This window comes from Megalops cyprinoides, chromosome 1, assembly GCF_013368585.1.
Source record: "Megalops cyprinoides isolate fMegCyp1 chromosome 1, fMegCyp1.pri, whole genome shotgun sequence".
In the NCBI taxonomy this organism is placed as follows: domain Eukaryota; kingdom Metazoa; phylum Chordata; class Actinopteri; order Elopiformes; family Megalopidae; genus Megalops; species Megalops cyprinoides.
In genome coordinates this window covers 20,288,191-20,313,430 of record NC_050583.1, presented here as the reverse complement: position 1 = coordinate 20,313,430, position 25,240 = coordinate 20,288,191, and the positions used below count along the sequence as shown (strand labels likewise).

At 41.9% G+C, this 25,240-nt stretch overlaps 2 protein-coding genes across 6 annotated transcripts; both read right to left on the bottom strand.

The window, feature by feature from the left end:
- Positions 1-619: 619 nt before the first annotated feature.
- On the bottom strand, positions 620-11,972 carry mbtd1 (mbt domain containing 1). 3 transcript variants are annotated; one of them, XM_036530446.1, is made up of 17 exons: positions 11,823-11,972; positions 10,037-10,238; positions 9,609-9,742; positions 9,307-9,421; positions 9,092-9,174; positions 7,754-7,871; positions 7,251-7,385; positions 6,958-7,046; positions 6,539-6,773; positions 6,046-6,101; positions 5,843-5,947; positions 5,478-5,625; positions 5,235-5,317; positions 4,166-4,400; positions 3,659-3,730; positions 2,764-2,958; positions 620-1,028 (listed from the first exon to the last, which is right to left on the bottom strand). In XM_036530446.1, exons 1-17 carry the CDS (start codon positions 11,841-11,843, stop codon positions 910-912), a joined length of 2,145 nt encoding a protein of 714 aa, XP_036386339.1. In that variant the 5' UTR covers positions 11,844-11,972; the 3' UTR covers positions 620-909. The 3 variants fall into 3 exon arrangements, with proteins under 3 accessions (XP_036386339.1, XP_036386347.1, XP_036386357.1); XM_036530454.1 differs by lacking the exon at positions 11,823-11,972 and adding an exon at positions 11,632-11,684; XM_036530464.1 differs by lacking the exon at positions 2,764-2,958.
- A 1,638-nt stretch (positions 11,973-13,610) lies between these two features.
- Positions 13,611-23,211, bottom strand: tdrkh (tudor and KH domain containing). Of its 3 annotated transcripts, none has more exons than XM_036530477.1 (14): positions 23,064-23,211; positions 20,882-21,039; positions 20,408-20,499; positions 19,904-20,096; positions 19,382-19,521; positions 18,853-19,174; positions 18,545-18,711; positions 18,178-18,353; positions 17,987-18,051; positions 17,282-17,433; positions 16,593-16,709; positions 16,457-16,511; positions 14,697-14,768; positions 13,611-14,195 (listed from the first exon to the last, which is right to left on the bottom strand). In XM_036530477.1, exons 2-13 carry the CDS (start codon positions 21,006-21,008, stop codon positions 14,713-14,715), a joined length of 1,662 nt encoding a protein of 553 aa, XP_036386370.1. In that variant the 5' UTR covers positions 21,009-21,039; positions 23,064-23,211; the 3' UTR covers positions 13,611-14,195; positions 14,697-14,712. The 3 variants fall into 3 exon arrangements, with proteins under 3 accessions (XP_036386370.1, XP_036386378.1, XP_036386387.1); XM_036530485.1 differs by having other exon boundaries at positions 20,882-21,018; XM_036530494.1 differs by lacking the exon at positions 13,611-14,195 and having other exon boundaries at positions 14,735-14,768; positions 16,593-16,735.
- Positions 23,212-25,240: the final 2,029 nt, after the last annotated feature.

Below are 25,240 nucleotides of genomic sequence, written 5' to 3'. Positions count from 1 at the left end.
TGAATATAAGAGGATCTATTAAAATATTATGGTAAGGAAGTGCTTCTGTTAGAAACAACCTGAAGTACACTTTAATGGTGACAGAAATAATAATAATAATGAAAATAATACTTTATTCAGAGGCTCAGTTGAATACTTCACCTATCTGCAACAATATGGCTCTGAAATATGGAACTTTTCAGACAGGTGGTGATATATTACAGATCTCTCTTTAAAAAAAGCAACTTAAAAGCTTGCATATCTTAATGTCAACTGTGACATGTGGCATATTTCTTTACAATTCTCACAGAGCTTTTAAATTTTAAAAATTTGCTTGATGGTCAACTTGTTTTAATCATACAACAAAGCTGCAAAGTTGTGGCAAAGGTGACTGCAACAGGCTGATAGAAATGTACATTCCTGTAGTGCAATCTATGACAGTGTTTTCCATTGAATCTGAATGTCTGTTCATACCAGTAAGGTTTATGATTTATATAATATATTCAAAACCCACTCTTTTCATCACAAATTAATATATATATATTCATAGATTTCCCCCTTAAACTTAATTTCTCACAAAATATCCCCAAAAAGTTACTGAAACATAAGACACACAACAGTTCTCAACTTTGAAAAATCTTACAAAAACATCTTTGAAAACTTCAAGTACAATGAACATTGAAAGTCCATCTGGCAAATTGTTGAAAACAAAACAGAAAAAAAGGAATCCTGCAAAACACCTCTTGTCTAAATTTTGCTCATTTTTTTGTCTCTCTTACCCGATAAACCATTGCTTTAAGATCTGGAGTCAAACCTCTTCCTGCAGCTCCTCCACAGCACTGTGCATCACCCACAAGCTCATCTCCAAGTGCTGGCCCGGTCAGGCGGGGTGAAGGATTCTTCCTTAATCAAAAGTCCCCGCCAGTCGTCTCACGGCTCCTGTTTGATGTAATAGCTGCCAGAGCCGTTGCTCTCTTGGTCTGAGACGCCTTGTGAGAAGGTGAACTCGTCCGCCTCTGGACCTTCTTCCTTCAGCTGCAGCGAGGCCACTAAAGAGAGAGAGAGGAGAAGGAGTGTGAGAAACAAGGGGGAGCTACTCACTAGCACAACCTGTCCTACTGTTGAAGAAATAAAAAGAACCAGCATGGGAAAATGATTATCCTTACTGAATACAGATAAAAGTGTGAAATGCATCAATGTTACTGTCAACTTCAAAGTGATGGTAACTTGGATCCATCTGGAATATACATTTCACCACATGGTGGCATATTAATCATAACCAATCGTGGTGGAAATACTCTTAGTAGTAACACCAACTGGCTTTTAAGGAAACACTCAGTTCCCATCACAGAATACAGAAGTACACTGTGGACACACACACATAAAAACATTTCCATATCTAACAGGAAACAGCTCATTTCTCCAAGGCCCTTAAATTTAGCAGAGCTAAATTCATGAGACATTTGTAAAGTTGATGCAATTTTGAAAAGTGAGAAAACAGAAAATGTTCACATTAAGTCAAGAGAAACGGAAAATACTTTCCTACACATATTACTCCTATGCAAGTTACTTAGTAGCTATGTGGTAGCCAATCATATATTTGCTATCCACACTGATAGCTGATATTGGTAGTTTTGTTGAATAAACAGTGGTGAAGCTCTTCCTGTTCCTACAGACTTCAAGTTTTATGTTCAGATTTCTCATATTTGTAATACATAATATTCAAAAGGGCAGAGGTCCTGATATATGATCTATATACCATTTGTTTACTGTAGGACATAAGAGCACATTTACTGAAATCATTATGCTGATATACACAGTATGCCACTGTGCCATTGGTAGCAGATTTGACAATGTTTGCTCAAGAATGGAGAGTCTTACATGCATGGAATCCAATTTATTATTTATTGTCCTCTTGGCTAATCTGTAATCACTTGATCTTGAGCAGAATAAACTGTTTCACTTTCTAAGATAGGCAGAAATAGCAGGGAAATGTGAGGGTACTCTCCATGTACATAGGTACTGCTTCCAACATAAAATCCACCAAATAAACCCAGCCAGTCAAATTATCTATTAATGTTAATAAGTACAATAACATCTGATATAACAACAGCCACACATTCTACATGAATCTGAAATAACAGACAAATCCCTAAAGTAAAGCAAATCGATTTTCCCGCTATTCTACAAAAGTACTCAGCCCTCTCTTTTCTCAAATCACAATGTCATATGACTAGTGAAAATAACCTCTACTAAACCACTCAATAAAGCACCCAGGTGCTTATATCCGAGTGGAAAGGGAGCTGGGCAGTATATGTACAGTAAATTCTTTTTAGATGTCACATACATTTTCAATTAGAAAAATGAACTGAACAAAAACATCAATCAAAAAAGATGAGACATAAGAGTGATTCCACTTTGTTTTTAAGAATGCAGTCACAGTCACAGTGCAACAATATGAATCATGTTAAATAAAAAGGTTGAGGATAATACTAGTGATTTAAATAAGTCACAAGAAATGGGAAAATACAGTGTCAACCACTTCAAAGTCCATTCTTCATCATTAAAACTGGAAATTACCTTTTCAAAGACAATAAAGAAGCGCGACTGAAATGAATTTGAGCCAGAAATGCTCAGAGATTTTATCATATAAATGAATGAAGCATGAATGGTTCTTTCTGTCTAGGCTGCAGGCCCTCCACAGACCCCCGCGGTGCTGGTCCCGATGTCCGCAGCACGCCCTGTGTGAAAGAGACTGGGAGGGATGGTGGGTTGGTGGATTACCTGATTTGAGGCTGGGATTGAGCTCCCCACTAGTGGTGGGAGGTTGAGTGGGCCCCGGGGCCGCCGCGTGTGCGGGATGGGACGGGTAAAGGGGTGGAATCAGCTCTTCGTCACCCGAGAAGCTCCTCCGCATCATGCCTGTCAGAGGCACGCTCGACAAACTGACCGGCCTCTTCCCAACTGGAATCTTCCTCTCTAAACACCAAGTCAGACTGGAGTAAGCTACCGAGCCTCCTGTTGCCTTGTTTCTTTCCCCGTATCCCTGCACCAACAATTTCTCCACATGACGGCAGACTGCCCATTATTAAGAAAAGGTTTCTTTTTTTCCATGTCAGATTTAAAGAATGACACTTAGAATAACACAATGACATTAAAATGTGATGTGCTGCTTAAGCAAGACCCATCATAATGGCTTCTGAGAATGTCACTTCCTGGTTTACAGCATTCAGCTCAAGGACCAAGTCCAGCTTCTCGGGCTCAAACCACAGTGCGGAAAGAGGTTTGTCACTTTAGTGTCTGCAATCATGTCACTGTCCAGCTCCCTGCTGCTCTAACCTACTCTGTGGAACTGTGGAAACAGTTAGAGGGATGAGCAACAAATAGTCCGCTACCAGTGCCTGGTGTCTCTCGCCCTGCAGGAGGAAAACATGCTGCGTTTTTGTCGCTCATTTGTATACCCCAGTGCAACACCTGAACACCGTGTCAGTCGTGTCACCCTGTCACCGTGACACCTACGCCTGCCACCTACTCCAGTTCCAAACCCGAATCACACCAAACCGACAGGGAACAGAGTGTGAATAACTTGTTGCCCAGGTTTTTTTTTTTTAAACGAGTGTTGCCATTAAATATAAATAGAAAAAAGAACAAGGGAAACAAGTTAGAACATGGGACCCACTTTTCTTTTGCCCTTTGTACTGCTGGGACTTCTTCTTCTGCTTTGTCACTGGTGGAGGGATTTCTCGCGGGCCTACAAAGAGGGAAAAAAAATGCAGGTTAATATATTTTTTAAAAATTATTATGAAGCCTATTTGGATCCTTTCTTTTTCTCTTTAATGCATATCATCTTTTACAGGTGCCCTCCACTTAACTTTACAGAAGCAGCGGCAGTCACACAGCCTAATGGACTAAGATGGAATAAGACTAACTGTTGCTCCCCTGTGACTTGAAAGCCCTTCTCAACTGGACACGTTTAATTTGTCTGCCACAGCTGTCTTGTTCACTCACTCTTAAGTAATTTTTTTTTAAACCTGCAGTAAAATTCATCAGTGCATCTTTGGAATTCACAATTCACACACATATCTACACCAAAACTGTAGATGTTTGCAAGTGGCAATTAGGAAAAACTCAAAATATACAAAAGGTGGGTTTTCTGTAATTGAGCTGGGTTGGCGCAGGTACTCACTCTGTGCGGCAGGTGGTTGGAGCTGATATCCTGTCAGCTGACACCAGCCCACAGGGTAGAGGTCAGGTGACTCGCAGTCCACCCACTGGTCATACTCGTCCTCCCAGCCATCAAAGTGGATGCGCAAAAGTCTGTGTACGATGCGTGTCACAGTGGCGACGCACACCAGCCGAGGCTCCATTAGGTCCACGGCCTCCAGCTTCATGCCCGTGCGGAAACCGTGGTTTGGAACCTCCTGCAATTTGATGGGGCAAAGAGGAAAGGGGTGTTAGCAGGAAGACAGTGCAGAGACCTGCTATACTGAGGTATACCCAAGTATTCTCTTGGTATGAGGCATAACCTTTTACCACCCTTTGTGTTGGTCTGCCTGTAGTTTTATTGGTACTGCATCGATAGGCAGCTTTGGAATCGTATCCTTTCAAAGCAAACCGTCAAAAGAATGTTAGCGTCTCACTCTTATTCCGCCTTGTGTTATGTTAAAGTCATTCAGGATTAAAATACCTTTGAGAGGTTATTTGAGGTGAAAGCCTCAACATCAATTCACATTGTGATAGTCCTCCCACTTGCCTATAGAGGTTAAACAGGAACATGATGTACCAGCAAGCTGTATGCTTTAATAAACGCCACTCAATGCACTTTTTCATTGACACACGTTATCAATGCTCCTGGCTTTAAAAGATAAATTAAAAGATTAACTTTGCAACAAAACATCTCCCATTTGCCAAACCCACTGCACCTGTTACTGAAGCTGATGTATGAGTGGTTTCCCATTCATTTCAAAATCAGTTTGAACAATCATGCTAACTCTTCCTGCAATTATAAAAGCTGCAGTCTTTCACCTGAAACCAGTGTCAGAAAAGAGTTCTAATCTTTACTCAGTGGGAGCAGTAAGTCAGCAGTGAAACATATTAACAGCATAACAAAGAGCAGCTTGTTTTTCTGAAACTGCGTTATTCTGTCTGTTCAAATACATTATGGGAAATCACTCAGCTACATATCAGATGAAACCTAAGGAGAAATGGCAAAAAGAATAAGTGTTTCAGGAAAACTGTCCTAATTCAAGACATACCTTGTTAAAGAGCTTCACAGGAGCTGCTATTGAACCCGTTTCCCTGAGGTAGTCAAACCATTTGAATGGGAGTTTTGTGTACCCTGTGGAGTAGATTTAGCATACGGATTATAATGCACCATCAATTCCAAAACCTCAGCAGTCAGAGAGCCAGAAAGAGACAGGCTTCCAACCCTTAGTCTTGGGTTACCATGGTACGCCTCCCAATGAGTAAATGATTAAAGAAAAAATAATACAATGTACCTCGAGGAGGTGTGAGCTCAATATTGTTAATTTCACAGAAGCCAGCAGGGAAGATGGAGGGGGAAGTGCCGTGGTAGCAGAACCAATCTGAGCCATCCGCTGCCTCTGAGCCGTCAATCCCTATCATGAGGTACCCATCTGCCAATACCTGGACATTGAGAAGACAAGGAACACAAGGAAAGAACTTCACTTCAGTTCAATGACAGCATGGGGTCAACAGATCAACTGACAGAACAGAACTTCCACTGTTCCCCACGGTTTCCATGACTGCAGCTGGTTGAGACAAACACCTTTAAACAGGACACAGGAAGGTGGAACATCATGCCCCAGACCGGGTTATGCAACATGAGTTATCAGTGCCTTACCTTTCTTACAGTAGCTACACATATAGCTGAGAGATTTAGAGGATCAATCGCCTCTAGCTTCATTCCATCTTTAAACCAGTCCCCACTTTGGTCAACATCCTTCACCTAAGAATAAATTAGAGGGAGCAAAAACAAATTCACAAAACATGCAACAAGGAAAACAGAAAGTAACCTCATACACTGTTGATAACTCATTTTCATACCTTCAAAAACAGCTGTGGGGGGGCATCTACCTGACCTTCAATCTTCTTGGACACATCTAAGACAGACAACACTGCAAGGTTATTCCTTCCACCAGCAAATCCTCTCCAAGTGGTGGAATATATGCCACAATACAGAGTACTCCGTAAACCACAGGAGAAGGTTAGGTGTGGGTGAAAACAGATCGCTCAAGGTACAGGTGGCTACTTAGCACGAGATGTCCTCAGGGCATTGTTACACTGTGTTCGGAAAAAGTAAACAATTTCATGGAGCCGATCATAGCGGAAGCAGCCTGGAATAACACCAAGTGAAACACACAATTGCCCATAAAGAGAACTGATTTTTAAAGCAAACACTTAACATGTTAATAAATGTTACAGACCGAACGGATACAAGCTAATATTAAGCCACCAAGCGAGGCCCTGCGGCAGCTCTCAGGCCCCTAGCCCGGCAAACCCCCCCCACCCCGCCTCCTCTCTTTGTGCCCTCACTGACCGGATCTCTTGAAGCGGTGTCCAATGCTGCGAGACCAGCCGATGCTGTGGATGAGTGGGCTGTACATGTGGCACCAGAAGTCGTCTGTGCCATCCTCACTCTCCTCGTAGACCAAACGCAGCCGGCCCCCTATCACCTGCTCCACCAGGGCCACACGCGTCCGACACAGGTGCGTCTTGTCCACCACCTCCACGCGCATCAGCTTTTTGAAAGGGTACTGCATGCTCTCATGCACCTGAAGGCACAATAGAGGGGTCATTTCAGGCTCATTGTCAAACCTCCAAGGCACTTCAATGCACAAAAAATTTCATTGGGTCAAATACAAGTTTTGATTAAGAGCTTTCCATTAATCAGCTCCTGTGCCAAAGAACAGCAGATTTTTGAAGAGTCTAATTAGTTGGATGATGATGAAGACTCACCTTGCTGGAGAAGTCTGGAGGGAGTGTTTTAGCTCCTGTAAGGCGCTTCACAAGGAACGCTTTCCAGTTTGTGTATTTATGCTGAATGGCTATTAAGAAATCAAGCAGAGGAACATTTAATGAGACTCAGACAGGTCAATAGCTCTTGACAACTGTGCCCCTGATAAAAATGGAAAATAAACCTTGTGCATTCTAGTACTTAGGACAACCATATCAAACAATTCCAGAATCTTTGACAAAGCAACCCTCTCCTAATATCCTGCCCACAGGCCTGGGAACTCGGTTTCACCTACATTTTGGTGGTACAAGAGGCTTCCCGCTGGATGCACACCAGCCCACTGGGTGAATTTCAGGGACACAGAGGTTGCACCAAAAGTCCCGGCTGGTGTCATTGTCGAAACCTTCATATCGAAGAAGTGCCTTGAATCCTGGAGGCAAAACCAGACCACACACTTCCATAAGACAATCCTAACGCTCACACACACTGGATAATTCTAAGTTCTTGAAATTTGGACAGAGGTAGTATTCATTTTACTATCACTACATTTTACTTTAATTTCCAAACAAGACTGTACATTTCACAATGTAAGCAAAGCATTGAAGTGTTGCATTAAAGGAAATCTGTGATGAGCTCATACTACTGAAATACACCTAGTTCTCTCTTGCACTTCCTATATTTGTAATCGCACCCCATATCTGTTACCTTACCTTTTTAAAATAAGTAGGACACTCTGTGGCATTTATACAGTGATAACTATATTACAGTAAACAGTATATAATCAGTGTTCAGCATTACCTGCCAGTTTGACGATCCCTGCTATCCAGTAGACTTTAGTGGGCAGACTGCTGTCAGTGTTGGGGACTTCCACCCTCACCCCCTCTGTAATATCACCCCAGCACGTTCCCATGGGGACCTGCAACATTGAACAGTCAATTTTCACATGTACACAATGCCAAGAAGGTGGTCAGTGCCAACTTCATATATTCCATGAATGGTTTACAATTACCATTAGACCCTTCTGTTAAATAGTGTTAACGGTCATAAAAAGTGTTAATGAGGGCATTATCACTGCAACTATGACCAGTCACATGACAGAAAATGGTATCTTGGAGTGATCTATATATAAATGTTTTAGTAGAGTAACCCAGGTTTTCAAATTTATTTCTAATATCTTTTATATGCCATAGCGGTTATCAAGGTTGGGTAAATTTACCACGTTTGAAATACCCACAAATGCACTTTGACATGCTTGGCTTTCTCATACCTTTCCCAAACAAAACACAAAGACAATGAAATATTCTTGTGATTGCTTTTATTAATAAGGAGATACATATAAAATATATATTTTAATCCCAAACACAGTGCACTCTATGAAATACTGGTATGAGAATTAACTTCACAGTGAAAAATACTGGGACAAAATCATTCTTATACTATCACTTTTTGAATCTGCTTACACAAATCTTATTTGGGTTACTCAGATGCAGTGCGATATACTGCACATATAATGTCACATTCTTTCTACAGATTAACATTACTGCCCAAGTCCTATGATAATGATAATGTCTTACTAAAGTGATGCAGATGGGAAAACAGGCATTATATAGTCTACACTGTCTTTGTTACTAAAAGACCTTCATGGGCATCTTGAGGAATGAAGGAAAACGAATGTCACCCACAAAGGCACCTAGACCTACCTGGTCTACAAAGTGCCAGTTGCCATGGAGACACTCAAATTAACATGAGTAAAATTATTACAGATTTTCAAATTTTAGCTAAGGACAAAAATACTGACCACACAGCAACAGAAATCAGCAAGCTGACATTCAAATTAATGTGAATTATTTTTATTATTTTAAAAATGTTTTTAGCAAAATATTTTATAAAGCACTGTATATTCAAATATTTTACACATGCAACAAAATGTATCTGGCTCAGGACTTTTCTCAACTAAACATGAGAAAAATGTTGTCTAAAACAATCACTTACTGTATATGTGTACTGTACCAGGAAATAAAATCCAAGGGTAAGCACTGCAATAACAGAGTTTATCCCACCTTGCTCCGTAAAATTATCTTCTCTGTCTGAAGCTGGACAATATATTGAAAACAGTGGGTTTTAAATTTTACTTACATGCTTGAAACAGCTAACCGGTGCCCCAACCAAGTTATTGCTGTTGATATAATGACCCCAGTCAAAGCCTTCCACAGGTACCACTGCAGATAATAAGACACAAGTAAACAAAAACAATCATTATAATTTTAGTGGACTGAAATGAATAATCAGTTTCATAAGACAGTTCCAACTTGATTCACATTTGTTTTTAAAAGAAAAATGAATAAAGTTACCCGTTTTTGATTTAGCTTGGTTCTGTTGATTTGCTTGGTACTGAGCATAGGCTGCCAACTTTGCCATCAGAGGTTGTTTCTGTAAGACTTTTGCTTTTTTTGTTGGTGGTTTACCCTTTGATAAAAAGCGAAAAGAAATGTTAGAGCTGACTGATTTTTAAGTAATTCCTGCTTAGTTCAACAGACAACTGAAAGAGGTGGCCATGCCTAGGCAACTCTGGGGAAAAAAACCTGCAGCATCAAATCTTACACTGGTTTAAAAAAAATGCAACCAACCAATCAAACATGATGCATGCACTTACCTGGAGTCTGGCCAGGATACTGGCTTTTTTAGAATTAGAAGAGTAACTTCTGGAGCAGGAGACACTGCAGAATCGCTTGGTTTTAGAGTAGAAAGCATCTCTTACTCCCACCATCCCACACATTTCACATGTGGCTGTAAAACAAAAACAAAAACAAAAAAATCTTTGCAATCTCCAAAGAGAGACTTCGTTCATGTAGTCCTCCTAACAAGATAAACAGATACGGTGCAACACTGCAAGACACGTTTACATAACTGCTGATTCTGGAAAGTGCATTCACAACTGAAAGAGTTGTACATCAGCTCTTCATCTAGGTTCACAGCAGCAGTGCCTGTGCCCTCTCTCCACTTCCCTCCCTCTCAGCAGGAGGGGAATAAAGGCAAAAGGACAGCCCGCAATCAGCCCGGACAATACAGAGAGGCACTGACCCATTCCGGCCTTCCCGTCAGGGTAGGTGTACACCTGGCCATTGTTCTTGATGATGGGGAGGCTGGCGGGGATGGAAGGCACCTCTTCCTCGCTATCCTCCGAGCTGGAGCTGCTGCTGGAGTCCTCACTGCAGCTGTCATACCCATCAAACATCCCGAAGGAGTCCCGCCTCTTCCGTTCTGAACGTGGAGTGTGTTCAGCCTGTGGGGGGAAAAAAAAAAAAAAAAGTCACAAAATATCCATGCATCCATGTATCAGTTTGGAGATGACACTTATTAACACTGACTAAATACCACTGTAAATATTCCTGTTGACAACAACATTTTAATGTCATTACCGTCTATCTTAACTATGTTATTATAATGCGCAAGGTGGCAACAGTCGATAATCCTCCTACCTTTGTCCAGACTGTAGAAAGTAGTTACAGATACCACAGCACACTATCCATAAATAATACAACAAATACTTATATTGGGCAAAATTATCTAAAAAATGATAAATTAATTTTCTCTACATCAATATTCGTTAACTCAACCAGCTGACGTTGTAGCTCATACACAACATACTACTGTTAATAATAAAATGACACACAAAAGCCTTAGCTGATTAATCTAATTGGCTAGTCAATAACGTACTACAAGCCTAATAATGTGACTTCCCAACATGCACTCTTAGTAAGGAGTAATAATAATAACAATAACAATATATAATATAATAATACAAATAATATCAACACATTCAATTCCAACTTGCTAGCTACCATACTACCCTGAAACGGGCATTGCACACCATAGTGAATTACACATAGCACGATAAGCTACCAAAACACAGACAGCTAGATATCTACCAAGTCCATCTATTCAGGAGGCACATGAGTAGGTAACGTTTACAAAGAAATACAATTACAAACGACAACATGTAATAGCTAATAAACCGGGACAGAATAATATAAGGCACAGCGCTGCACACCGAACTTCTCAGCTAAGCAATGCAGACATGTCAACAACCACTTTCAATAAACATGCACATCCGTAGCTAGCAAACATTAGCCACATTGTAATATACTATCGGCTTTAAGCTAACCACATTGCAACATCGGAGAACATGCATGGCTAATTTCAGAATTTAACTGAGCTAGAAAACTGTTAAAATGCCAATGTTAGCCAGTTAGACTAGGTAGCTAGCAACAACATCGCGAATTCGGCACAATACAGCAGTGTATTTTCCTTTCTTTCATTTCCTCATTCTGGTTGAGCTCTATACATACCACTGCTAGCCACATAGCTAATATTGTCTTCCGCAAATTTGCTATCAAAAATGTTTAACTCGAACGATCCGCAATCGTTTCTAGATAAATGAAGTAATATGGCTACATTTGCGAGTTCTGATATGCCTTTTCGACACTGCAGCATTATCCGAATGAGCTTAACGCAAGCTAGTTATCCTCCACTGCCACTGAGCAGTCTCATGACGGGCCTTCGTGCGCTTCCATTTAGCCTACACACCACTATGAAATACAGCGATATTACTGATACTTGCTGGGTAATATTAGCTACACGTTTAGCGATAACTTCCTCTAAAACGAATAACTGACCTTTCCAATTCTTAAGAGTGCTCCTTGTACGCGGCTACGGGCCTTGTGAGTGCTGTTTCTGCAGCAGGCTGACAATCACAACAAAGAGGGAAAACAGGATTGTACTACAAGCACAGCTAGCCAGAGAGCTAGCTACCAATGTAGCTAGTTAGCCAGCAGGATTTTACACTCACCCTACTCAATAAACTCACCAAATCCCCTGCGTCTTCCATCAGCCCTTCATGCAAAGTCTTTCCTATTTTTTCTGTGTGCAACTGTGAAAACCCCAAAGAGGGGATACTGAATAAAATTCAAACTAAAAGCCAAAAATGAACTCCAGCTGAATATCAACAAAATTAACATATTCGAAATGCGCAGGCGCACACGACACCCACTACTTTGCCATTGGCCAGAAAGGGGAAATTGTCACGACAAAATACAAACGCAAAATACATTGGTCCCACTCCTCTTTATATTATCTTTCGATCAGCGATTGGTCCCCGAGGTCTACCGTATTTCAATGTTTTCGATGGGATGGCGGTAGAGGAAGTAACGCCTGCTGTTACTCGGCGTCATATTTGTACAGGTGCAGCTCGGAACACAATGTAACAGACCATCGCTGCCGCATTCGCGCTACCTGAGTGACAAGTAATTACTGTATATGAAGTCATGAAGGAAACAGTGCAGTTTTCTAACATAGTTCATTAATGCAGGCATGTGTCCAGTTTAATGGAAAGCAACAAAACGTTGCTGCGGCGAGTCTTGCTGAAAACTTTAGTACAAGTACCTTGCGCTGTTCAAAGCTAAGATTTATCTGCCCAACACTAATAGACTGAAAAAGGACAGTGTTTTCACGGCCTGGTCAAGTTCCCCCTCTTAACAAGTTCAGGTGTTTTTCCCTTCATGGTCTTATTTAGAAACGAGCAAGAATAATGTTTGACCGCGTTATAGCCCAGCTTCAGATTAAGTGGCAACGAATGGGTGAAATACATTATTGGAATTTTGCACACTCTTATCCAGAGCGACTTACATCGGTTAGTTTTTTAAACAATGATATTCATTTATACAGCTGGATATTTATCAAGGCAATTGTGGGTTAGGTAGCTTGCCCAAGGGTGCAATAGCAGTGCCCCAGTGGGAAATTGAGCCGCAAACTTTCGGTTACGAATCCTGCTCCTTAACCACTATGCTACACTGCCGCCCCACAACTTGAAGTAAAAATACACAAATACACAATACCGCAAAATAAAGTGTTTCGTTTGTCAGACTACAGTGTCAGTGGATTGTCTTTACAGCTAACAAAAATACTGGGGAACTGTAGAAGAGATACTATATGACGGGCCATTGCATCGTTATGAAAACGGCACAGACATTTATGAATAAAAAAAATTGAATGAATGAAACAACTCTATTAAATAACACAGAGAGTCCCTTGGTTCATTCAGTTAATATTGCGTGTAATATTACTGACTTATCTCCTGTAGTCAACTGGAGATTGCAGGCTCCTGTGGTCAAACTAATTCCATCTCACTCTGTGCAATGAGGTGATGTTTAAACTCTGGAACAACAGAACCAAATTAAGGGACTAACAATGTCACTTAACTAAATTCCATGGTCAGTTCAATTTCATTAAAGCTGCCATTTGTAAATAGACAACTAAATTCAAAATTTACAACAGTATACTGCCAGTAAATTTTGTCATATGAAAAAAGTGTTGTCTAAAGATTAAAACACCTTTTTGCTTTCTGCTCCTTCCTAATGACCACCAATACTACTGCTAATTCTGGAGCAAGGGGGTGTTGTGGTGGCACAAACAAGTGAACATGGTAATACGCAAAAGGCAAGTAGAGTTCCATTACATTATGAAATCTTTAAATGACCACAGTCCTCTAGCATTGGTCTATAAACACTTTGAATTTATTATAATATACATTTAAACCAATACAGTATGGAGAACATATGCAAACAAAAACAAAAATCTGAATAATTTACAGTTTCAATGTACAGTAGGACACACAAGTGTCCTGACAACAATCTGCAACCAAAATTAAAACCTGAGCAATGACCAGATTGTAAGGCTGTGCACGTACAAAAGTAGAAATGATGGAAAAGACGACACCTTGAACTATTATGCTTTAATAGCATCAACTGAACTTAATGGTTTACAAATGAACAGTGGCTTTGGAAATGCACATTTCCCCGCACACACACAGAAATGTGACAAAGATAACATATATAACATGGAAAAAGAGCTCAGGTCTACGCTCATGCTTGCTTGAAGGCCCCAAGAGAGGACATCCAGGTTGCATTCTGTCCAACTGCCTTCATCCTTTTTCTTCTCAATATCTTCTGATCTTGGATCAGTGATGATCAACTCCACATATTGCCTATCATGCTCAGCACTGATCAGTGATCCGAAGTGATCAAAGGAGTTGTGAACAAAGGGAAGTTTGGGATGCACCCCCTCTCTGCAGTAGTTTGCGGCATGGGTTGGGACAGGGGGCTCGATCAGGGGGTCACAGGTCAAAGGTCACAATGCAAGGCTGCTGCACTGTCCAGAAGGCAGTTTTGCGAAGCGGGCAACACTGCCAAAAGAAGGAGAATTGTTGCTAGAAATGCTGCTAGAATTAAACAGGAGCCCACACATTCCTTTTATTTAAACTAAAATTTTATCTACAGTTATGTTTATGGTGCAAAGAATCATTCATACTAAAACTGTGCCATAATGTCTTCATTGTTTCAGTAAAATAGCCACTTAGCCTAATATCTATGTTTTTGTAGGATACAATCCTCACCTCTAAAGCTATATATGGCGAATTTATTGTACATTAAAATACAATACCAGTCAAAAGTTTGGACTTAAGTCCATAGATAAAAGTGTCTTTGAATGCATGTTTCCCATTATCTTAATCAGGTGTCTCCAATCTGATACTGTATGTTATATCATGGGTGTTCTATTCAAAAGTTGTTTAATGCAGAGCACTGCTAACAAGATTCAGAAATAATGACTTTCTGAAGAATGGCTTTGAAACCAAGGTGGCACCTTAACTGTATGTACATAAAGCCTTATTCACAACAGACCATACCAGTTTGTCTTTGGTTTTAGATGGATTCATCCTCAATGACATCATCCACGCTTCCTGAGATTGAGGCAACTTCTGAAGTATGAACAGATAAAACAAAATATGAGTTGGACAAAAATGGATCTGAAAAAGACACTTATTAGCATTTATGAGAATTTAATCCACTGTGCATAAAAAAGGAAAAACAAAAAGAACTCAAAGAACTCAGACCCTCAGATCCATGACAGAGTGAATCATTGTGACTAAAATGTGGTGCAACTGCCCCAGAAGACGGAAAACATGTAAAAATCCAAAACCACGTGACTTCTCATTTTGCTGCATTTGTGATAGGTTGGTGGTTGGTGTATAGTTTCAAGTCTGCAGTCCTCACTGTTTTTTTTTTTTTACCTGTTCCTGGCCTGGACACACTTTCTCTTGGCACAGCAAGGTCACAGTTACACTCCACAGGGCCAGAAGCTCCAATTCCATGTGGAGCACCACTCCTCTCTCTACTGGACTCTCCAGTTTTGGCGCTCTCTTCCTGAGTTGCTGTATTCTCCAGGGTCTTATTGCGCCCTGTTCTAGCCCCTCTTTCTGTGCTTACCTCAAACCCAGTTTCTACCGGCTGCTGTGCAGAAAGAATAAAACAGCCTCTTTCCTCTAAAAAAAAGTGGTCTTCTTCAGTGACATACAGCCTTTTGTACCTTTTCCTTCTCTTTTTTCTCTTCTCCTGCCAGCTCTGCTCACAACCTGCTTCCCCTTCAGAGTTCAGGCGGTCTATAGAGCTATGATTAATATGCCGAATTGCACTGCTGCTGCTACAGTCACTCAACTTGTCCACAGGTGAAAGACATGACTCCATTAGGCAGTCACCTCCCTCTGCTACTGTAGACACCAACACCGGCATCTTGATCTCTTCCATATCTTGCACATTTCCAGAGAGGTCTAGGCTGGGACAACTGAGGGAGGAGGATATGAGAATTCGGCTCTTTGATTCACTTGCATAGGAACAGGAGGACGTGGGCAGGTGCAAGCTGGTGCTGGGGGAGGATGTGGAGGAATCCTCAGAGGAAGACAGATAGTACCAAACACCGCGTATTCCACCACTGCTTTCACCTTGACAGCTGTCTGTAAAGACAGAACTGCTGGAGCCAGTATCTTCTGCATCAGAGGAAATGGTTAGGATGTCACCCCCATCACCAGCATTGTTGCTGGTCTCAGACAGAAAAACCTCATCACTTGAAGCCATGGAAGTCAGTGTAGAGGTCATGACTCCCACACAGGAAGCTGAGTCAGAAGAGCAGAAGAGAATATAGGTGGACTACAGCTGTGGCATTGAGACAGTGTAGGTTCTGCATTGCAGATTAACACTTCTCTCGCTGGCAAACAGGACTGAGCCTCTGGAGTTGGGATTGGTCTGGGGGACAGAACGGTGTGACTCCATTGTTCACTTACACCCATGTGGGATGAAGTGGAGTCCAAATGACTCAAGGAAGAGTCTACAAACCGGACTGATAGGCTGCGGTCCACATCAGACCACTGGGGGCTGAATGGGTCAGGGGTCAGTTGCATGGTTACCTGCTGCCTCACCCTGTCCCCACAGCAATCCTCAGAACCTTAACACAGACCCCTAGGGGTTGATTAAACGTGTGCTCACTCTCACACTCACACACACACACTTAAGATAACCCCGTCCTCAGCTTAATGCATGTGACAATTAAAATGTGGCCTGTACATCCCCCCCCCCCCCCCCCCCTTCTGACACCCATTCCCTTGGAACACACCTGATAGGCTGATACAGGAGAGACTGAGTTCTGAGGTGGCTCCAGTCACATCATCCTGCAGACAGAGCAATGATTACTTGTGGTCATTTATCTCTTTATATTATAAACACATAATAAGAATAGATCTTCCTCTCACCAGCATCTTCTGTAGTGAACCCGGGTCATCTCGGTCACCCCTGAGCCCTCCATCACCCAAGTCCTGGTGGCGTACTGCATGGCCCCTTCCAATGAGCTCCTCACCCAGGTCCAGCGCCTGATACACATAATAGGACAGGGAGACTGGTGAGGCAGAAAAGAAAAGGAAGGATAGGAAAAGAAGCCGGTAAAACACAAAAGGAGAACACGGGTGAAAGAGAGAGATAGGGATCTCAACTTAGTTAAGGTCTCCTGAGCATTTCCATCAATGAACTGGCCACACAGGACTGAAGCAATCTGTAGCCACTGTGCTGACTCAAGACAAAAATTTTAATCATGCTTCATACAAACACCCTGTGCAACAGACCTCACAGAACATGGGGCTGCAGAAGATCTTGGTGCTGCTGGAACAGTACCATCAGACCCAGTAAGTAAGTAAAGTAAACATATAAGTAAACATGAATTTTAGTCAGGTCTTGGGCATAAATAGGATTTCAGATTAGGAACAACTAGGGGAAACACTGCAAACACTACACCCATTGAGAGGATGTTCACCTTGGGAATTTCATTTGAACTCATTTTAACTGATGACATGTGAGACTGAGGAGGAGAGGGAGATGTGAGATAAGAATGAATACCCATGACACAGATTTGCAGTTGCAATAGTTGCAGTCTATTGAAAGCTCTGACCTTCCCGTGGCTGTTATCATAGAGCTGGACACTGGGCCAGGAAGAGATCTCAGAATGGGAGTAACTGCACAGTTTTGCAAGCAGTGGTTTCCACTGAGCACAGTATGTCAGCTGGTCAAAGTCATTGAGAGCCTCCTCTGTCCAGGTCTCTCCTGAAACATGAAAATAAGAATGCTGGCATGCACACAATCACCATCAGCTCAGCACTTCTGTGAAACAGTGTTTAGCCTTTTGCACATTAAATCCCTCAGTTGCAAAGCTTTTACATCACATTTATATTATTTTTCATTTAGCCGGCAACTTATTCAGAGAACCCTAAAATCTGACGAGTCCAATGTTTTTTTGCTATTTTTCGCCCCCAAAACTTTTTGTTATCTCTACGACTCAACACCAAACAAAACTGGCAATCATAGTTTATGCTCACATTTCACACTGCATGTGCATTGCTTCTAAATGCTGAATGGATAATAGCTCCATCAATGATACAAAAAAATAGATATCAATGCATTTTTGACAGGGGGCCTGTTTCACAATTTATTCCAAGTAGGGTTTGTACATATGGTGTTTAAAAATGTCCTGTTACACACATCTTTTGCTTTACTCTCATACGTTTATAGCATCAGCCATATTGTTAGGATATGTATTTTATCTTGTCTTCAAGCTTCTGGAGTACATATGCTTTAATACATTTCACTCCATACATACCTGAAGGATGTACACCAGCCAGACTGCATTCGATTGCCTGGAAGGGAAGGCTCAAGAAGTCACTTCTGGAGGGTAGAAAGAGGAATGATCAGAATGTTTTATTAGGAATGATCCAACTGTAATATATTAATCCAATTAAACATTTCAAGAATGTAATACAGTCTACCTCCTGGCCACTTTTTACCCCTCACCTCATGCGCCGAAGGCTCTCTGGGGGCAGCTCGCCATTGTCTCCAAAATCCACATAGTATAGATCCACAAGACCAGACTCCAGAACTCCGAGTACTCTCGCCCGGTTCCAGGTGCCATGGTCCCGGTAGGGGGCAGCCACAATATCCCCGACAACAACTGCCTGGACTTTCTGCTCCTGGAGACACAGTTAACCATGCTTGTAACATGAACACACAAGTCAAACTCCCATTTCACTGGCAGGCACAGTCTGCATCCTCCACACACAACACTTTTGAGAGTATGTTTGTGCTTGTATCAGCTTATAGGTACAACCTGTGCAAGGAACATAGATTTTGTTTTCCTATGTATAACTATATAATGACTCACAGATGGAGTGCCAGTACTGTAGAAGCGATTCATCTCAGCAGTCAGCTTGTCCAGCTGCAGCGATCGAACACCCAGGATCTGGATCCAGAAGTGCTGTGGATTTTCCACTGCTGACACATACACCTCCAGGTGCTCATCGGGCTGGAAGCTCAGGTCAGGGCTGGGGACTGACGGCGACAAAGAAAGTTTGTAGTATGGTCACTTTCAGTCTTTTAGACTGAGTAAGACTGAATCTCCTTAACGAAATCCTATTCCGAAAGCCACACTTAATCAACAAAATTCATGTTGGACGATACTCAGGTACTTACTTTCAAACTTGGACACCCCTGCAGGAGACACTGGTGTGTGATCCCCTTTCTCTTCAGGGCTGGACGACTCTTCTGCTACAACCGCACCACTGTCTGGAATCCCTGTGGTACCATTGACCTGCACCAGTCCTTTGCTCTTTGCTTTGCTTTGAGAAGGCTGTGATTCCTCCTCATGAAGGTCCTTTTTTAGCAACACCTCAGCCTGCTTACTCCTCTGAACCTCAGCAGGGTCAGGAGGCCTCCTCTTTTGGCGGAGAGAAGAGGACTGAGAGATACGGCGGCGTACCTCCTCATTCTCGATGACCTTTTCCATGATCATCTCCTGAAACGCATTCTATTCATTACTCTCACTCCACATACAACGGCCCATGAAGGATAATTCCTCTATGAAGTGTGTTAATTTTGTTTGGATATACTGTGTACTTCTATATTCCTTCCACATGTTCCCTAACACCTGTTTTCTTTCCTGCTCAAAATAATTCAAAACACGAATTGTGCTTCACAACTCAACGAGCTTGACATGTCTTACCCTCGCATTTTGCACCTCACGCCGTGTTCCCACTATGGAGACTTTGCCCTTCTCTCCCAAATTGCGGCCCCTATCCCGTGGACAAGTTACTCTGGCTCCTGAGGTCCGGCAAATCAGCTTCAGGGACTCCCCTCCACGCCCTTTAGCACAAACACATATGATGCCTTAGGGGGAAGGCCTTTCTTGTGGAGAAAATGAAAATGGGGTTTCAAAATATACATTCATAAAATATTCATACCCAATGTTTTTAATGGAACCTTTAGGCTAAGATATTCAAACGTTGTGGCACACTGCCTTCATCAGTGAAATGGTGTTTTTTTCTGTGGGCAACCTTAATATATCTAACTTTAAAACACCACAGGTGTCCAAGTTAGAGAGGAATTGCCAAAGAAGTCCTTGACAAAACCAGTGTGCAGAAATCTTTTATCCTCATATCCACAACCTCAAGGGAAAAAAGGTTGAGGTGTATGTCACACACACATACACCTGTACATTTGAGTGATTTTAGCAGGCTTGCTTTACCTATGATTCGACCAAAGGCAGTCTGGGGCACCTCCATAACATCAGTGATGACCTCACAGTCAGAGGCTAGTTTGTCCAGCGCACACTTCGCCAGGAACACCTGCTCAGCAGAACCCTGCAGCAAGAAGCATGCAAAACTCTTCTCCCCAGGCTCTGACAACATCTTCAAATGTGCACCTGTCTGTTGGCCCACCTGTGAAGACAGAGACAGACAAAACTAAAATTTCATTTCAAATTGGGAAAGACAGTATCTTAGGCAGTGTTCACATTCATATTCAGGTCAATCATACAAGCATCAGCATTAACAGGCTAAAACAGGTTTAAGTATTCCCCTTTTTAATAGGAGGATTTGGCTCTGGACAACAAAAAGTAAATGGAAAAAAAATTCACAGAGTTAAAGCACCATCACCCTGCAGCACAATAATACCGTGATTTCTGCCTCTATCGAATTCTCAAAGGATAGCATCCCCTGCAAAGGGAAGTTAAATAAGTAAGGAAACTCACCAGGTCCAGGAAGGAGCCCTGGTGTCTGACAATGGATCTATACACTTCCAGAGGGATGGTCATTCTGGACTCTTCAGTACCTTCCTTCTGAGCTAAACCGCCAGATCAAAACCCATTCAGCACAATACAACATCATGACCACCTGCATCGTTTTTTTGCTTTACTACCTTCTCTACGAGTTTTACATATTTTGTTGCACAAATTGCCACATAAAAGTAAGCAAAAGGCTCTAACAAAACAAAAATTACAGTAAGTGTATAAAATAGCCTGCATTGTTGTAAAGTAGTCACTAAGGAATACCAGATGTAATAAATCTGCAGGCCTTCCAGTATTCACTGCAACCCCCCATCTGTGTTTTGTTCCAATCACTATTTTTACTAGAATTTCCTTTTTCTTTCAACTGTGTACCAACTGCCACAAGTGTGGTGAAAGCCAGAGTCAGATTTCCCTGAGGAGCTCAGCTGAGTCACTCACCGCCGCCACGTCTGAAACGATGAAAGAGGACGTAGGCAACCGTGGCCCCAATAGGGAATCCGACGGCAAGGGCCACCTTCTTCCCCATGCTCAGGGCACTCCAGGGCCCCTCCCTCATGCCTGCCATCACTTGCGACCTGCCAAGGGGGAGGTGCCACCTGCAGGACAGCAGGATTGGGGCAGAAAAGGCGTTAGTGACACTGCTATGCAGAAAGCAAGTTCTACAGTAGGAAAGTTTCTTTGGACTGTATTTAAGCATGAACAGAAACAAGTAATTTGGGTAATTTTATGGGGATGTACCAGCTAGCCTTCATGAGCTTGTTCAAGAGTTAATATCTGTCAAGCTCAGACATAATCCTTGCACCAATGTTTCTGCCTCTCTCTGCATCTATGGCTATATCCAAAAAGCATCTGCACAATGGTGTAAAACAATACATTTTTTTCTACTACTTCTATTAGGCATCTTATAATCTTGCAGTTACTAACACTAGTAACTCCTAGTGTCACATGCCTTTTTTCAGAAGCCTAAGATCAGCCAAAATGATCCCAGACAGTGACCCAAATACACATGGTCCCAGATAGAGTGAGGTCCAAAAGCACAGCATTAAGCCACTTACACTGCACGTCAGAAAACACACCTTCAGCCTACACATGGCAGAACTTTTGATGCACCATGAGAAGGACCTCAAGATGATTTATTTTTGTAGAAGCACATAGAGGTGCTTTCAATTGAGTTCAAAACACATTCGTCAATGTTTATCAGATGTAAAAATCAGTAATACGTATAGTGTGTCAAAATTGCACCACAACATTACCGACTGCATGGCTCTTCAAAAGACACATGAGATGCACATTAAAGTCTGGAAAGTCCTGTCCATTAATGGACAAGGATTTTGTAGTTTCATTCTGATGTCAAATCTGAAGGACTTCGACACAACCTTATTGTTTTAGAGAGCTTGAATTATTCCAAATCAACTTGGAACCTGCAGGGCCTGCACAAATTGCTGCACTGAAGAAAAGAAGCAAAAACCACATCCTACAAAGGTGCTTCTCACATGGTGGCAGGAAGTCTCCTGGGTTGTAGTTCAGAAAGACACACCTACATCGCGTTCAGACCTTTTCTTTCGGCTGTTCAGAACGCCACCCCCCGACTCAAATTTGCAGACACATTCTAGTTAATTAATCTCATGCGCAAGAAGAAATACCCATGTCACTGCGGTAAATGCAATCATGACTCACATTTATTAACCTGAGATTTTAATCATGTGCATAAACCTTCAACGCCAAAGGACAAGGTTGGACACCTGCGCCAGCCAGCTAGACCAATTACAGCTATCTTTTTTTAACAGGTGTCAAGGAACCGGATAGCCACCGTCCAACATGTACGTTGGAACAAACAGCTGGCCTTTTTTTTTAGAATCTATATCGAGGCATGAAGTCTAGCTAAATAAAAGTAGGGACGAACAATAGAGAGAAAAATCTAACCAAATGTTGCGTTTTGGTTACTGTCTAACAAGCTAACAGCCAGCTAGTTGCCCTGTAAGCATCACCTAATATGACCCCCCAAATCCCCCCTAACGACTTGCTAGACAGCGCTACATACCTTTTAATTTATTTTTTGTTAATTGACGTTATCTACAGCCCACAAACGTAAGTGTATCTGCTAGCTAGCCTGCAACCGAACCAATCAATCAGAGGTCACCCCCGCCACTCATTATACAGAGGTCAGAGCGAGCTAGCAGGTTTGCTAGGCAGTCGATTCAACTTGCAAAGACTACCTAGCCAGCTAAACCATCATGGCACTGGACAGTTAACTAACTTGATAAGTTCGCCCAATTTCAGCCACTAAAATGTAGAGTCCAGTTAGGTCCTTTCCCCGCTTGCTCAGATAATGAAAACTGCAGTACAGACGAAACGCTTGTTATGTTGCTGAAGCTGAAACGGACGTCTCCCCGGCTTTTCGCATTAAGATAAAACAGGGCGACGCCGATACGATGCAAAGCACTGGGTCGTTAGCTCGCTAAGCCCTTGCTAGTAGATGCAGCCCAAGCCAGCTAGTGCTAGATGTCACATAGCTAACGTGACACATCAAAACAGTAACACTGACACACACAACTACGTGCTGCGTAAAATGTACCTAAACATCGGAGAAAAGGAAATACAGCCAGAAAACATATTTTACCTGTTTTACTTCGCCGACAACGGCACCTTCACGTGAGTCTGTCTGGGATCTTTCCGTCGGCTGTACCTCTACGTTGAACGAATTCTTTATTAGAGGCAGCGGAATAATTTAGCTTTGATTGGCCCGGCTGCTTACCGTGATGCATCTAAGCGAATCAAATTTCAAGTCGTTGGTTTTTGCTGGAAAAGCCCAGCCTGTTTCGCTGCTGCGTGCCTCACATGCAGTTCGCCTTACGCGAGGGCCTGCCTTAGATCCAATCCGATGTCACGACAGCCAACGCTGTGATACTGACTCTGCAAATACCCAATGAACACACACCTTTCAGAGACGCACTCACAAGCAAGCCACTTCTAAGGTTTAGCGCCGCAAAAGATTAGAATGCTAACCAATATTCTTACTATTCTTTCACCTTAGTCTTGTGGTTTCAGAGCATATGAATTATGGCAGTGTAGCACAGTGGTTAAGGAGCAGGACTCATAACCGAAAGTTTGCCGGTTCAATCCCTGCTGGGACACTGCTGCTGTACCCTTGGGCAAGGTACTTAACCCACAATTGCCTCAGTAAATATACAGCTGTATATATGGATAATATTGTAAAGAACTGTAACCTAACCTTATTAAGCGTCTGCCAAATAAATAAATGTATGCGCACACATGTGGTTTGATGGTAAATACATTCCTGAACATGCTGCGTTTTAGAGTCAGTAATAAGCCTATAATAATAGAGCACACCAACAGAATACATTTAATATGTTGGCAAACAGGAAAAAAAATACTAAGACAAACACCAACTATACTTTTTTTAAAAAGACATTTATTAACATGACATAATCGTTTGACAAATCATTTTAAAAATCAGAAATAATTTTACATCATAATTTTGAAAAAATACAAAATATACACAATTTATAAATCTGCCATGAACAACCACAAAAATAGTCCATCACTAATCCCTTCAGTCACTGCAGGCTTTTCTTCTGTACGTGTGTTGGTAAATGTGCAGAGCTACAAAGACTTACTCCAGCCAATCTGCAAGGTGGCACGGGGTGAGGCAGAAAGGTGTCTATCAGTGATGGAAAAAGGGTCAGCCACACCCGCAGCCAGTTAGTTGCCGGTTGACTGAGTTAGCAGTAAATGCTCAAAAAAGGAACAAAAATCAACATGAGAAAAGAGTAAAAAAAAAAGAAATCTGGGATCAGGGCAGGGCATCTTCAATTGTCATATTTTAGCATGCACTTAGTAAAAAAAACACTGATAATTAAAAATGAACTGTACTGAACAATGCACTGCATAAATTAACTAAATGAGTTGCTCAATTTGCCTTTTTTGAAGTGTTTAGAGTAGGCTTGCTTTGCAGGTTAGTGCTTTCCATTTTGCACCCTCTTCAAACACTGCTCTCCATATAAGACTGGACTACTTCAGACTTTCACAGCTGTAAACCTCCACTATTTCCAGTGGTTGCAGATGTTTTCCATTGCAGCAAGCAAATCTACATTGTAAAGGGTTTGTTTAACTGCCCCCAATCAGTCACTTAGTGGTATCTGTGAAAGTACAGGTATACACACTTCAGGTGAATGACCCAGCTTTCAAGTCAAGAACAATGAGGAGTGGGCCTTGCTGGCTTTGTGCACATAAAGTAACATGGCTGGATCTCCAACATGTTTCATTAAATTGGCTGCTTGAACAGTTCTCCCCATATTTGTATCTACTTATATTTTCAAGGTATGTTGCAAAGTTTTATTTTACTCCAGGGTTATAATCATCAGCATACAGAATCAAGCAGAAAATAATAACAATAATTTAAAAAAAACATCTACACATGACTTGCAAAGACAGAGGGTACAAATGAAATGCTGGCATGTGGATCATGAACATTCATCACCATGCTTTAGTCAAATGGGGGAAAGCTGGAGGCCTTGAGACTTGCATCACTGCATACAGATATCATCCTGCAGCACAATGGCAAGGAGGTATTAGCCTGTGTCAGCATGCAGCCTATATTTAGCAAACAGGGCTGTTACTGTGGTGCAACAACAGCAGCAGCTTAAGAAGGTCATACTGGGAGCCAAACAACTTGCCCAAAACTCTTAACCTACCCCTCCCCCCTTTGATGTACCACTCACATTGAAACATAACCTTGGTTTGACCGATCAATTGCTACATCAAACGACAGTCTCC

Coding starts and splice junctions, on each gene's coding strand:
- mbtd1 (XM_036530446.1), bottom strand. CDS start 11,843: ATGGAAGACGCAGGGGATTTG. Junction 6,102..6,538: donor ACACCGCTTCAAGAGATCCG/GTCAGTGAGGGC, acceptor TGTCTGTCTTAG/ATGTGTCCAAGAAGATTGAA. Junction 2,959..3,658: donor GTACAAAGGGCAAAAGAAAA/GTGGGTCCCATG, acceptor CTTGGTGTTTAG/AGAGGAAGATTCCAGTTGGG.
- tdrkh (XM_036530477.1), bottom strand. CDS start 21,008: ATGGCAGGCATGAGGGAGGGGCCCTGGAGTGCCCTGAGCATGGGGAAG. Junction 18,052..18,177: donor GAGAGCCTTCGGCGCATGAG/GTGAGGGGTAAA, acceptor TCTACCCTCCAG/AAGTGACTTCTTGAGCCTTC. Junction 16,710..17,281: donor ATGATAACAGCCACGGGAAG/GTCAGAGCTTTC, acceptor TATGTGTATCAG/GCGCTGGACCTGGGTGAGGA.